Here is a 12736-nt window from a genome sequence, read left to right as displayed (position 1 = left end):
GATAGCACTTGATTTTAAAACATGAATACCGTTAAATTTTCAGTATAAACTTGCTCTGACTTCCCAGTGTTTGCCTCTTCTTACCTTTCATGCTTCCCTACACAACAGTTTTTGTTTTGTATTTGAATTAAATGTTCTATTTTCAGATAGCTATAGATTCACATGCAGTTGTTAAGAAATTATGCAGAGAGATCTCATTGACCTTTGCCCACTTTTCCCTAAAGGCAACATCTTTCAAAAGCATAGTGCACTATCACAACTATGATTTTGTCACTGGTACAAAACAGAGGGGTGACTTTTTTTTCAACCCTCAAATTGTCAGAACCTCCTTTAGCCAGTAGCATAAGTTAGTAAGTTAGTTCTTTGGTAGCAGGCTTTTGTGTTTTTCACGGCTAACTTCACAGTCCATCTCAGAATGAGGTTAGAGAGACCCTCTTCTTTTTTGACTCGTGACCTGTTACACCATACTGCAGTCTAATCCACCTCAGCCCTAAGTGTCATAAATTTGTTATATTAAAGAAGAAAAAGTACGTTAAACTGTTAAAGGTGTTTCTGTCTTAGAATTCCACACTGCTGCTTCCATGTGGTATTCCCACATCCCTGCCTCAGTTACAACTAGTTACTATATATTCAGGAAAAGGTGCCTTTAAAAATTATTTTTCTCTTTGTGAGATGTTTAGCTGCCCTTCTTTACCCTACCTCCATGGTCTTCCCTACTCCAATCATTTGCAATTAATGCGACTCTAGATTAATTCTTCTAAATATAACGTTTATTTGCCCCTGGTCAGAACACCAAGATGTCCATGGTTCTCCTGTGCATCATAAAATCCCAAATCCTTGGGGGAGCATTCAAGGCCCAAACCTCCTTTTGAAGGCTTATTTTCTGTTAGATTTTAACCAGTTATGACAATAACAACAAAACACTGATCTGTTCTGGATATATTTACTGTACCTTGCACTTTCTTGCTTCTAGGCATTGGTAAATGCCATGTTCCCACGAGGAACATCTTCCTGAGCTATGACCTTTTCACATTTCACCTTTTACGGAAGACCCATGGTAGACCCAGCTGCTTTATACAGAAGGCCCAGCTACTCTAAAAAGCTTTTAGGACTCACTGTAGCCCAGTGATTGCCCCTGCTTGAAGTTCCTGTATGTCTACGCCATTTGTTGGGCATAAAGTTTTTGTGGCACTTATCACTTTTATTCAACTCTTGAATTTTTGTTTAATTAGACCTGTGTTTAACCCTTTTCTTACTTCTACAAATCCAGATATTATTTCTTATCCTTTCTATCCCCCAAAGTACCAAGTATCGTACCTTTCAGGAATGGACTTCCGATACATGTATATTATTTTTCAATTAGGCTCAACTGAGTTGCTTTTAGGGCCAGAATGTGTTCATCAGTTCTTAAATTGAGAGGAATTCCTAAATATTTTAGTAGAGAAAATTAGGCTGCAAATGAAGAGGAACAGGGGCAGTAGGGGGATAAGATTGCCAGGTTCCAACCCTGATTTGATAATGATTTGCGTGACCTTGGGAAATAGCCTAAGACTCCCTTCCCTTAACTCTACAACAAGGCAAATAACACTTCTTATTTCTTGATGTTGTTAATGGAAATAATTCACATAAAGCATATAGCCTATTGTCTGCTTCAAAGTAAGTGTTCAGTATATTTATAAGTAATAAGGTGTTTTATAATTTAAGTAATAAGTAATTAAAGTAATTTAAGTAATAAGGTGTTTTATAATATAATTTCAAAAATACTTACACAGCATTTTAAGAACCTGGCATTTTAGTTTTCCCAAAACTACTCATTTGTGTCCTGTATTCTACTCAAAGAAGTGTCTCCTTAGGCTTCACTTAAAATTTCCACTGGATTATATTCATTAGTTATTGTAATACACCTTGGGAATCTGAAGTCAATGCAAATTGTTGTCTTAGTGCATATTTTATACTTATTATTTACTAAATGTATGTTTTTAGAACTGAATCATACAATATTTCATATAATACTAATTTTATTTACATCAAAAAGTCTACTAATGAAGACAAGTGATGACATCTGCCTGCATATCTTGGTAAGAAATGGATTGTTATTTTCAAATTGCATCTCTTATTGTCTACAAATTTACCAGGAAGTTTGGCTGTATGTTCTTAACTCAGGAATTTAGAGTTAATGGCCTTACCCAAACCAGATCAAAGGAAATGCACTTGTCTCAGGCTCCTTTTTGTGGCAAATGTAGACACCAGCTCTAAATCATATGGTATCCCACTTTGGCCTGACCTTGAGATACGGTGATTAGCTGGTAAGACCTGGATGCTAGGGCAGAAAACCCAGAGACACCAGCATCACAGGTCTGTTCCATCCTCACAACATGTTTACATTGATCCCAGCTTCCTGATCTTGGGGTGGGAAACTTTCATCTTCCTAGTACGCAGAGAAGGCCTGATTGATCACTGATTACATGGGGCATGTTCAGATACATGTTCTGAAAAATGGCCCTCTGTCTACAGTGTGAAGAATGAACTGTACGGGAGCATGAATAATGCATCAGAACATGTAGGTGGCTATTATTTTCAGGTATGAGATGATGGTAGACTGGACTCCGTGGCCGTGGGTATGGAGATAGGTGAAGATCAATTGGGAATGTACAGTCTATAAGTCTCAGTAATGGTGTTGGTATGGTTGGGGAGGGAGAAGAAAGTGTCCAATATGACTTACAGGTTAGACTATCCTCACCCAGTGTATACTTGGATTCTACAATTTGGATCTACAATTGATTTTTTTAACTCTTCCTACAAATGCTGTCAAATAGTGGTTACGTACAGAATAGTGGGTAACTCAGTATTGTGTGTGCATGTGTGTGTGTATGTGTGTGTGTGATCTCACCTGCACGCAAGATGGACTTCAGTCTTACCCACCTCTCAAGGTGATGCATCCTAGATACTAAAAAGTTTCTGAGCAGTTGAATTAACTGTCACAAATCTCACTTAATTTTATTCTCAGCTCATTTTCCATGTACTCATCTTACTCTAAGCCCTTCTTTTAGTAACTGTCTATTATTTCTTTATCCATAGTTCCAGATGTCATGGTTATCTAGTTTCTTAGCATAGCTTGCTAGGGGTTGGCTTGCTCGAGTCAGGTAGACAAAACAAAGAAGAAATTTTTGAGAGACTGTCAGTGAGGGAGGAAGGAGGAGGAACTCAAAAAGCAGGCACAAGAATGGATTAAGTACAGCCACAGAGTGATGCGAAGGGTGAAACCTAAGTAAGTACCCCATATCTCATCAGTCCCTGAGGGTGTTACTGAATTAGAGAATATAGTCTTTGATGTCCATAATGCACAGATTGAGTCATCACAAGATGATTCAATTATATTCATTATAGTCTGTGTGGGAACACAGGTAAGTACTGTGGAGTCCTTGCTAGAAAGATTTCCTTTAAAAATGGTTAAGATTCTTAAAGTTTGTACTTAAGGAATGAGATTTAGTTATAAAAAAAAATTAACTTCTATGAAATATGTCATTTCCCAATAGGTCAGATAAATGAGATATTATGCACATAATCCTAGCATAAAAGAAATTCCCTGTTCCCCAATTATGTAAGAAAACGGAAATATTGATTTGGGTACTTTCTATCTCATTGTTGAGAAGCAGGTCAAGCAGATAGCATTTCAAGGGTCTCACAATTTCTTTAAGAGCTTCTGCAACACATTATTTGCACAGAAGATTTTTTTGGTGAGGATTAAGTGATTGCTTAGCAGAGCGCCTGGCCCGTCATAATTTCTTATCATTATTATTACTCTGATTTTATCCATTTTTCTTCTCTTAAATTTTCTGTGACTGGCTTTACACTATATATCTTACATTTCTTAGTTTTGATTCACTTGTGCTTTTGTGCGTCAAGTATTAAATGGCAGTAAATTGAATACTCTCTGTAAGGATTCTCAGAGTTCTCACAGACAGTCATACTAGAATAAAGGAAAACAGATGTTGGCAGCTGTACTTTTTCTTGTGTAGCCATAGGGCTCTGTGACAGTAAGATGCTCTTCCCCCAAATTTGGAAATAAGGGAAATAGACCTTCTCTTAAAAGATAATGCATACAAAGTTATCCTCAGAAGGGAAAAGGAGCCAGAGCAGTAGCTTTATTTCAAAAGTATTAGCTCATTTAAATATAAACAACTTTAATCCTAAAGGATGTACTGACCAGGATCTACCTAGTAAAACAGAAAATGTGCTAGAAATAAGACTTTATTTATTTATTTATTTATTTATTTATTTATTTATGTTCATTTATTTTGAGAGAGAGAGAGAGATAGCACAAGTAGGGGAGAGGCAGAGAAAGGGAGAAAGAGAATCCCAAGCAGGCTCTGCACCACAGTGCACTGTAGGTGCAAAGCCTGATGCAGGGCTCGAACTCACGAATCATGAGACCAGGACCTGAGCCGAAACCAAGAGTCGGGTGCTTAACTGACTGAGCCACCCAGGCACCTCAAGACAGACTATATTTAATACAAGGAATTGGTTACAAATGCGTTGGAAAGGCTGCAGAAGCAAAACAGGTGATTTGCAGAGAGCTGCTAACTTCCCCTGTCTTCTGGCTTCCAAGTCTGCCTCAGCAACTGCTAGCTAGCCGCAGGATTTGCTGATTTGATGCTTGAACCCACAAGAGGCGCTGCCCCAGCCTGAGCTCCAGTGCCAGCCAGAGTCCACTACTAAAGAAGCTGGAAATGCGGAAGAGACATATCTGCTGCCTAGACTGCTTGAGGCCACAGCTGCTTTGCCCCTCTGCTGACCTCACAACAGTCAGCGAAAGCCTCAGCTCTCGGAACTGGAAGCTGGACATTTTCTTTCGTCCTGTCCCTGCCCTCCTTGCAGTGCCTCCCATTGTGAAATCAAGGAGGAAGCCAACAAACAAGATGGCCACAAATGTAGAGCATGGGCTCTTAGGCTTAGCATACAGAGCAGACTGTAGATGTGGGGATGTAGGTAGATGAATTTGATGAATAACCAGCTTAGTCAGCACCCGTACACACTCCTCTTCCTTCCATTACCTTCCGTGACCAGCAGTAATCACTACGTGCTTCTGCCTGACATCCTACTGTGCTTTGTACAATGCAGATGCTCTCACCCTCTGTCACCATATTCCCATCTGGGTAGTGTGCATTCCCCCTTGAATTTAGAAACAACCCTCCTGGATTGTCTGCAACTTAAAAACTAAGATAGAATGAATACCCACTAACTTTCTTTATATAAGTCAGTAGGGAAAAGGAGGAGAGAAAATTCATTATTATGTACAAATCTTTATGTAATATGCAAAAATAAGGCATAGTAACACCTACAGTTCTCACTTCCATAACTAGCATAAGGCCACAGTTGATATTTATGACTTCTTCCCTTTGCCCTCGGCCAGTAGCTCATCTGTTTAGGATTTTTGACCTAGTAAGGCAACCTGAACCTTCATTACTAAAAGGTTTACATGCTTAGTGTCAGTGTGCAGCAGGAAGCTAATTTCTATGTACTATTTTTTTTTCTTGCCTGTTGATATAGTTGCATGAGGGTCCCAAATTGCCAGGTAATGTTCTCAGTTTCCAATTTAGTGGTATCTAAAATTAAGCCCGCAACATAGTATTCCTCTTTGTGGCTAGAGAAAGCAAAAATATTTTCTGTAGGTTATTAAGTGTAATAGTGAGAGGAAACACTCTGAGGACCTTCTCTTGATTTTCATTTTTATATTTCTCACTAAAGAAAAGCCAGCATCAAATACTGACCCCCTAGTTAAAATCAGATGCAGCATCCTGTAGGAACCACCCCTCCCCCCAAATCCACAGGCATTATCACCCAGCCTAGGCTATAATGTAGGTCTCAGTAGGCTGTTCCAGCAATATCTTAGGGTACAGGTTGATGGTGTATATTGTAAGATTAGTAACTTTTATGGTGTTAGCTCACACCTTACTTCTCTTGTTATAAACTGATTTTCATACCAAAAGCAAAGTTGTGAAGGATAGCCCAACAATGAGTGCAGCATTCTAGAAATTTGTAGATGATGGTGCTGCCGAACATCATGAGCAGGTTTGTGAAGTGAGCAATTTCCTCCCAGGAGAACGGGACGGACACTGGTGAAAAGCTCCTGGTGTCATGGTCCCACCAGTAATGCTTTCCCTGATGTGTTGATGGGTGAAGGTTTGATCATCCTTCAGGACATTAATGAGACCAAATCTGGTGTTCCTAGTCTAAGATTGAGGCATCCTGGAAGCCAGCTTAACTCTTTGAAACCTTGACTTTACTAGAATCTTTTGTTTCAAAACTCATTCCTTCTCCAAATCTTCTATCTTGGAGCTGTTTTTTAATATCATCTTTTTACCAAGTCTCCTTTCATATTTCAGGTAGCTAGGTATCTGTCTTTCCTGTAACCTTACATTTTCCCTCTATATTGGATGCTGATACTTTTACTATGCTGCATGTTCATTAATGTATTCATTCAATCAATAGATATTAAGTGCCTACTATGTTTTTGGCATGGTCCTAAGGTCTAGAAATACACAGGTGAGGAAGAGTCAAGATTGCTTTCAGGATCCTATAGTCAAGCAATTAAATACCAGTGTGAAATTAATTTTACTTTGAAAGAGGTTCTGATTTGGGCACGTAAGCAAAATTTTGTTTCTCATAGTATAATGCTTCATCAGTTTGGGGATTCTGTAATTCCAGTGAACATAGATTCCTGTCTTCCTTTAAAATGCAAATATGTTGATTGAATAATTCGAATGATTATATTCAATAACTATGTAATTTCTTATATCTCTACTAGTTGATTTCATGAAAAGACACATAACTTTCCTTCTGATATAAATTTAATTGATCGTTACAAACAGCAAATCATAGTTTCTCCAAAACATTCATGATTGTCCCATGAATGGAATTTGTGCAATTTGTGTCTGGCTTTTATGTTTAGGTTATGAAATATTGTAGTTGAGGACATGGGTTCTGGAGCCAGACTTCCTGACCAGATTCAAATCCTGACTCCACCACTTGCCAGTTACATGACTTTGAGCAAGTTATTTAATAGGTCTGTGTCTGGATTTCCTCATCTATAAAATGGTGATGATAATAACACTGCCTCTCTTCTGGTAATGCTGCTAGGAGAGGGTCAAACAGGAGTGTATATACAACAGGTGCTTAGAACAGTGCTTGACATATCCTGAGTAATATATAATGCGTTAACAAATAAGGTCATTTGACTTCTAGAGCATATCGATTAAGGATATCATTTTAGAAAGCAATAAAAATTCTAAATGTACTTAATCTATTCATATTTGATCTGGAACGCAGATGATACTAGCTAACATGATGTAATAGGAAGAGTCCATACTGGGACTCTTAAGTCCTATTTCTGTCTCTCTACTAATCAGCTTAACAGTTTGATATTTAAGGGTTTAATGCCTGTCTTATCCTTCCGAAAGAGACAGGGTTTAGACCAGGGAAAATACCAGATACCGTAATTTAGTAATTCCATGAAATTAGAAATCCCATCAGTAAGTGCTTGCTTTCTTAAGACATTCTTTGCTGTTGTCTCGTAAGTCACACTAAAAGCCAATTATTGTCTTCCCAGGTGTTATCACAAGCTACGGACTATATCTAGATGGTATATTAATTCACAATTCCTCAGAACTCAGCTGTCATGCTTATGGATTTGCTCCTTGGAGCTTACATTCCTTCAGAGTCCAAGCATGCACGGCCAAAGGTTGTGCTCTGGGCCCACTGGTGAGTATGTGCATTTACATTCTGGGAATGTACCGAATGTCAGATGACAGGGAATATCAAGGAAGAAGTAAGTGGTGGTGACTCACTCCCTGCACAGCTAGGCTTTCAAGCAGGATAGGAGATGTTCTTTTTATAAAATTTTACTTAAGAGTTAGTAAGAAAGAGTTTATATTCAACATAAATTTCAAGACCGCCCATAGGTCTAGTGAAGGACAAAATCTATATCTCACTGAAATTTTTAAAGGCAAGTTGGCCAGTTTAGCAGAAATACATACAATTTTGTTTAATTGGGTGACTTATTTTGAGTAGATGTTTTTCTCTCTAATAATGGCCTCAACAGCTAAGTAAGTTATGAGTAAAAAGTAAAAATAATTAAAAGTCCATAATTGCCAAAATATGGCGACATTACCGCCCAACAAGTAGGTCAATCAATTAAAAGGTTGAGCTTGCCTCATCTCTTAGAATCAAATATATTTATATCATTAACGTGATATAGTTTCAAAGAACAGTATTTAAAATTGCATTGATATTAGCTTTTGATATCCACATTTCAGAAATCTATAGTGTATATCTATATTTTATTAGCAGTTAAGAGATTGACAAATTGTGCTCTTTATTTTTTATATAATTTTTAAAACTCAATAGTACATAATTGTCATAGACTAGCATGACATTCTTTAGGTTCAAAACATCCCATTTTATGTTTTGTGCATTTTCCTTAATTAGATTTAGCTTCTTTTAAGGGAAATGCTCATTACTTTTAGATATTTTTTGGCAATGTTTGCTAATGCTCTATCATTTTAATGCACTCTGTCTTCATTGAAGAGTGTATTATATAAATATTACCTTGAAAAACAGCTCTACAGTTTAATTTTGGCTTCCTTATTTTTGATCACACCTCCCATTTCGTTGCAAAGATTGGTTGCTTTCCAAACTGCTAACATCATCTATCGGTGGAGCTGAGCTGTAGTCTTTATTGCCATTAAGTATTTTATAGCTCAGACCCTCTGATGGTTACTTACTCTTAAAAGCAGGAATGGCAATAGGCCAGCTTTTCTTCTCCATTCAAAAGAAAAGAAAAAGAAACATGAGCACACTTCACATGAGCTCGAAACCTAGACTTTTTCAAAAATACAAACTGCAAATTGGTTCTGGCTACTGAATTGGCTCCCACACTGTCCCTTGATGTTCTGGCAACTTTAAACAAGGGGGACATGGTTATTGATCTGCATCCGGTGCAGGTAAGACAGTAGGCGACGTTAACCTTAAGAAATCAAATGCCACAATGCCCTGATGGGAAGGGGGAAAACAGAATTGGATTGTAAAACCTGCTCTGCCATGGCCTCAGACATTCCAGACTCAGTCCTGATGTAAAGCTCAGCTATTTTCTCCTCTTGGTACTTTTTTTTTATCATATGCTCAGTATGCAAATGCTTTTCCCAAGTCAATGATCCATTTCTAATCACTGGGATTGAACAGCGTCTTTATTTAGAGCAAGTCAACTATATGCTGCCAGGGAGTTAAAACCTATGGTCTTCAAGTGATTTCTAAAATATTTTTGTACCAGTTACAGTCCATACTGTACCCTGAAGAGATTACCTACATGAATATTCCAAATCTCCCTGGATATCTACCACAGTCGTGAAGGATAATACAGATTCAGATACGTACATCACTTAAGGGTATTCTTTATCTCAAGCCCAATGTTATAACAAATGTTTTGTTGAACTAAAAAAAAAGTCATGGTTTCTATTTTTAAATCTTTTGCTGGCAGAAATTGACAAATTAAGTTTTGAGAATCAAACTTTTGCTCACCTCACAGCATTTTTAAATGATTATTCTTGGATTTTAGAAAGATAAGCCTGTTTATTTTGCATCTTGTATATATTTATTATCATTGTTTTTCATGCATGCAGGGAATACTATTCTCTGTTTTTGGTGACAGATGTGCTCTGGTCCTGAACGTAGTATGGGTCACCCTCAAAATCGTCAAGTTGATATAATAAAGGGAAAAAATTGTAAAAAGGACAAAATCTATAAAATAGAATACTTAAAAAATAAAAATGCATACATATATCCCGTATTTCTACCATTTTAATGCAATATTAGCTTAATGTGTTTTGTTTTTAGCCTAAGTTTGTGACCTGTTGTTTGTGATTAAGAATGAACTGCTCTATACCCATCTTCAAGTTCAGTTCTCATTCATTTACACATGTATTTGGCTCTTCAAGAAATCACAGTGTTAAAAACAATTTATAATGCTTTTGATCCTACTTTTAAGATGCTAATAGGCATTGTCAAATTTAATCCAGTAATTGGGGTTTTATTAATGTTGGAGATAATGAAAAATTAACAGAAAATGCAACAGAGAATTACTTTTTAAAAGGTTTCTCTGCTTTCAATGATATTGTTGAATTAGATTAGAGAGAAACCCTCCACGTTTTGTGTCTCTATAATAAGATGCATTGAATTTGTCCATAGGATAACCACTTGGCTTTTTTTTTTTCTTTTTTTCCCCACTTAGCCAATGTTAGACAACCCTAGTGGAGTCTAAGATTGGGAATTTTATGACTGTGTCTGGCCTTGGAACATTCATTGGATTCAATTCTCCAAGGACCCTTTTAAGGATGAAATGTGAAACTATAGGTCACTGCAGTGTGATACGGTTAAAAAGCTGCTTTGGTTTCTTGATGATAGTATATTTCTACACATAAACACACCTAAACGAACATACACACATACTCACCTTTTCACATTAATTTTTCACAAAGAAACAAATTAGTTATTTAGGACATTTAAATCTTAATGGCAATATGCAATTCACAAGAAAATCCTATATGGGAAATCTACCCTAAACCTGCTATTATTCCCTGTGCCTCCTTGGGAAACATACTTCTTCTATGAAACCTCAGAATTTTCAACTATTACAACAGGGGAAAAAAAGCACCCACTTTAAAAGGGATTGCTGTAAAATTTTAAATGAAATATTTACGCAACGATTTCTGGTACATGGTAAGAGTTTTATTAAGGATGAAAATTTTATTAAAATGTTTGTATGTTTTCATTGCGCATTTGTTCTCAAAAAAAATTTTATTTTCTGTCTCAAGGGAGGTTTCCAGGTAAAAGCCAAGCTGGCCTTCCACAATATCTTTTCCTTCACATTCTTTTTTAAGGCAAGGTAGATAAATAGTAGGTAATTTTTTTTAAAGATTGAGTCAAAGCAAAATAGTACAATTGCCAAATTTAATGTAGCATAGAAACTGAGGTATTTATCCAGATACTTAAGGAAATTTTTAAAATATATCATTTTGAATTAACCAGATATTTGAGGATAATAATATAATTATCTGGAATTGCCCTTAATTCTTCAACTTTTGAATCTCATTTTACTTGGAACCCTTTTAAAATCATTTTCTATGCAATAATTTGAATTATATACATAGACATAATGAAAGCAATTGCATTGTTATGAAATATTAAAATGATGAATTGATATTTTTCCAGTCAAGTTTCTTTACCATTTTTTGTACCTAGCTATTAGACTAAAAAAAAAAAAATAATGAGTAGCAGTTATAGATCTAAAGAACCCCATAGCCTTTCTCAGATGAAAATAAAACATGTCGTGACCTCATACTTATTAAAAATTAACACTCTGTCTTTTTCACATTTATTTTCATAATTGGGAACGTGTATTCGCCCTAACAAATGAAGGTTTCATAATTGAGAATATTTGCCTGCCTAAGGATTTCGTGTTTGATCACCTTCTTGTGAGGCATGAGCCTGTACTTTAAGAATAAGGTCAAAATTATCAACATATTCAATAAACCTTAAAAGGTCAAACATTTATGAGTGATGCTTATGAGGTTGTGGTGATTAGTTAACAAATTTAAGCCAGTTCTTAGAAGAGGCCAAAGTATTCTGAATCCCTTTCTAATTTCTTGCCACTTTCATCATCCTCTGGTCAACTAGTCATTTTCTCGATTTAGCTACTAAAATCTTCCTGGCCCCTGTGCAGTTAGGGATTACATTTTATTTCAAAGTTCTTCTCTTTAATTCATATTTTGCTCTTTTCTGCATAGGTTCCTTAACACTATATTAATGAAATTTTCAACTTTTTTTTGTGATTATACCTTAGGGATGGAATCACTCAGGCACATTTATTTCTTGATGTCTGGCATGATACCATCTTTAAGTATCTGGTAGCAACACAGCTCAGAGAACTCTGTGTGTGTGTGTGTGTGTGTGTGTGTGTGTGTGTGTGTGTGTGTGCGCATGTGTGTGCGTGTATACTGGTGGAAGTTGGAATGGCCTTTGGCAAAGCCCAGAAGTCTACCACTCCAGTCAAGAACCTATGAAAACACACCTCATGTATTCTTCTCTTTTGCAATAGCATAAAAATTGTTTCTAAGCGGTCCTAGAAGTAGTCTATGGATACACACGGCTATCAGTGCAATCACAGTGTGAGCTGATCCTCATATTCTGAAAACATTCACAAACAACTGCCTTGGTCAGGAGCTCAAATTCTAAGCTTTAACAGCAGGAGGAAGAAAACATGAGGTATGCTTTGATCCTGCTGACAAAATGAAGTATTCATACAAGATGCTACTGTCAAAATAGTTTACTTCACAGGAGAAGAGATTCTTTGAAGAAATATGCTCAAAGTGAAGCATGCACTTATTTTATTTGCAAACAAAAATAAATCTTTTTATACTCACAGGTGGAAAATCGAACTCTAGAAGCTCCTCCTGACGGAACAGTAAATGTGTTTGTCAAAACAGAGGGATCCCGGAAAGCCCACGTCAGATGGGAGGCACCTTTTCACCCTAATGGACATTTAACATACTCAGTTCTTTTCACTGGGGTTTTCTATGCAGATCAAGGTAACTTGTTTATCATTTTTTAAATTTTTATCTATTTTTTTTTATTTTATATATAGAGAGAGATCAAAAGCGAGCTGGGAAAGGGGCAGAGGGAG

General features: G+C 36.6%; 1 protein-coding gene across 5 annotated transcripts in view; it reads left to right on the top strand.

Annotated features, from left to right (window-relative positions):
* Positions 1-12736, top strand: part of USH2A (usherin) — a 751068-nt gene that overhangs the window by 399325 nt on the left and 339007 nt on the right. For all 5 annotated transcript variants that reach the window (XM_040461001.1, XM_040461002.1, XM_040461003.1 and 2 more), the window contains exons 36-37: positions 7610-7761; positions 12479-12641. In XM_040461001.1, the coding sequence (XP_040316935.1) occupies positions 7610-7761; positions 12479-12641 (315 nt within the window). The remainder of the gene's footprint in view (positions 1-7609; positions 7762-12478; positions 12642-12736) is intronic.

The sequence above is a fragment of the Herpailurus yagouaroundi genome, unplaced genomic scaffold (assembly GCF_014898765.1).
Source record: "Herpailurus yagouaroundi ecotype Mexico unplaced genomic scaffold, PumYag 253, whole genome shotgun sequence".
Taxonomy (NCBI): Eukaryota; Metazoa; Chordata; class Mammalia; order Carnivora; family Felidae; genus Herpailurus; species Herpailurus yagouaroundi.
The sequence above is the reverse complement of the archived record's forward strand: the minus strand, read 5'-3'. Positions and strand labels throughout refer to the sequence as shown.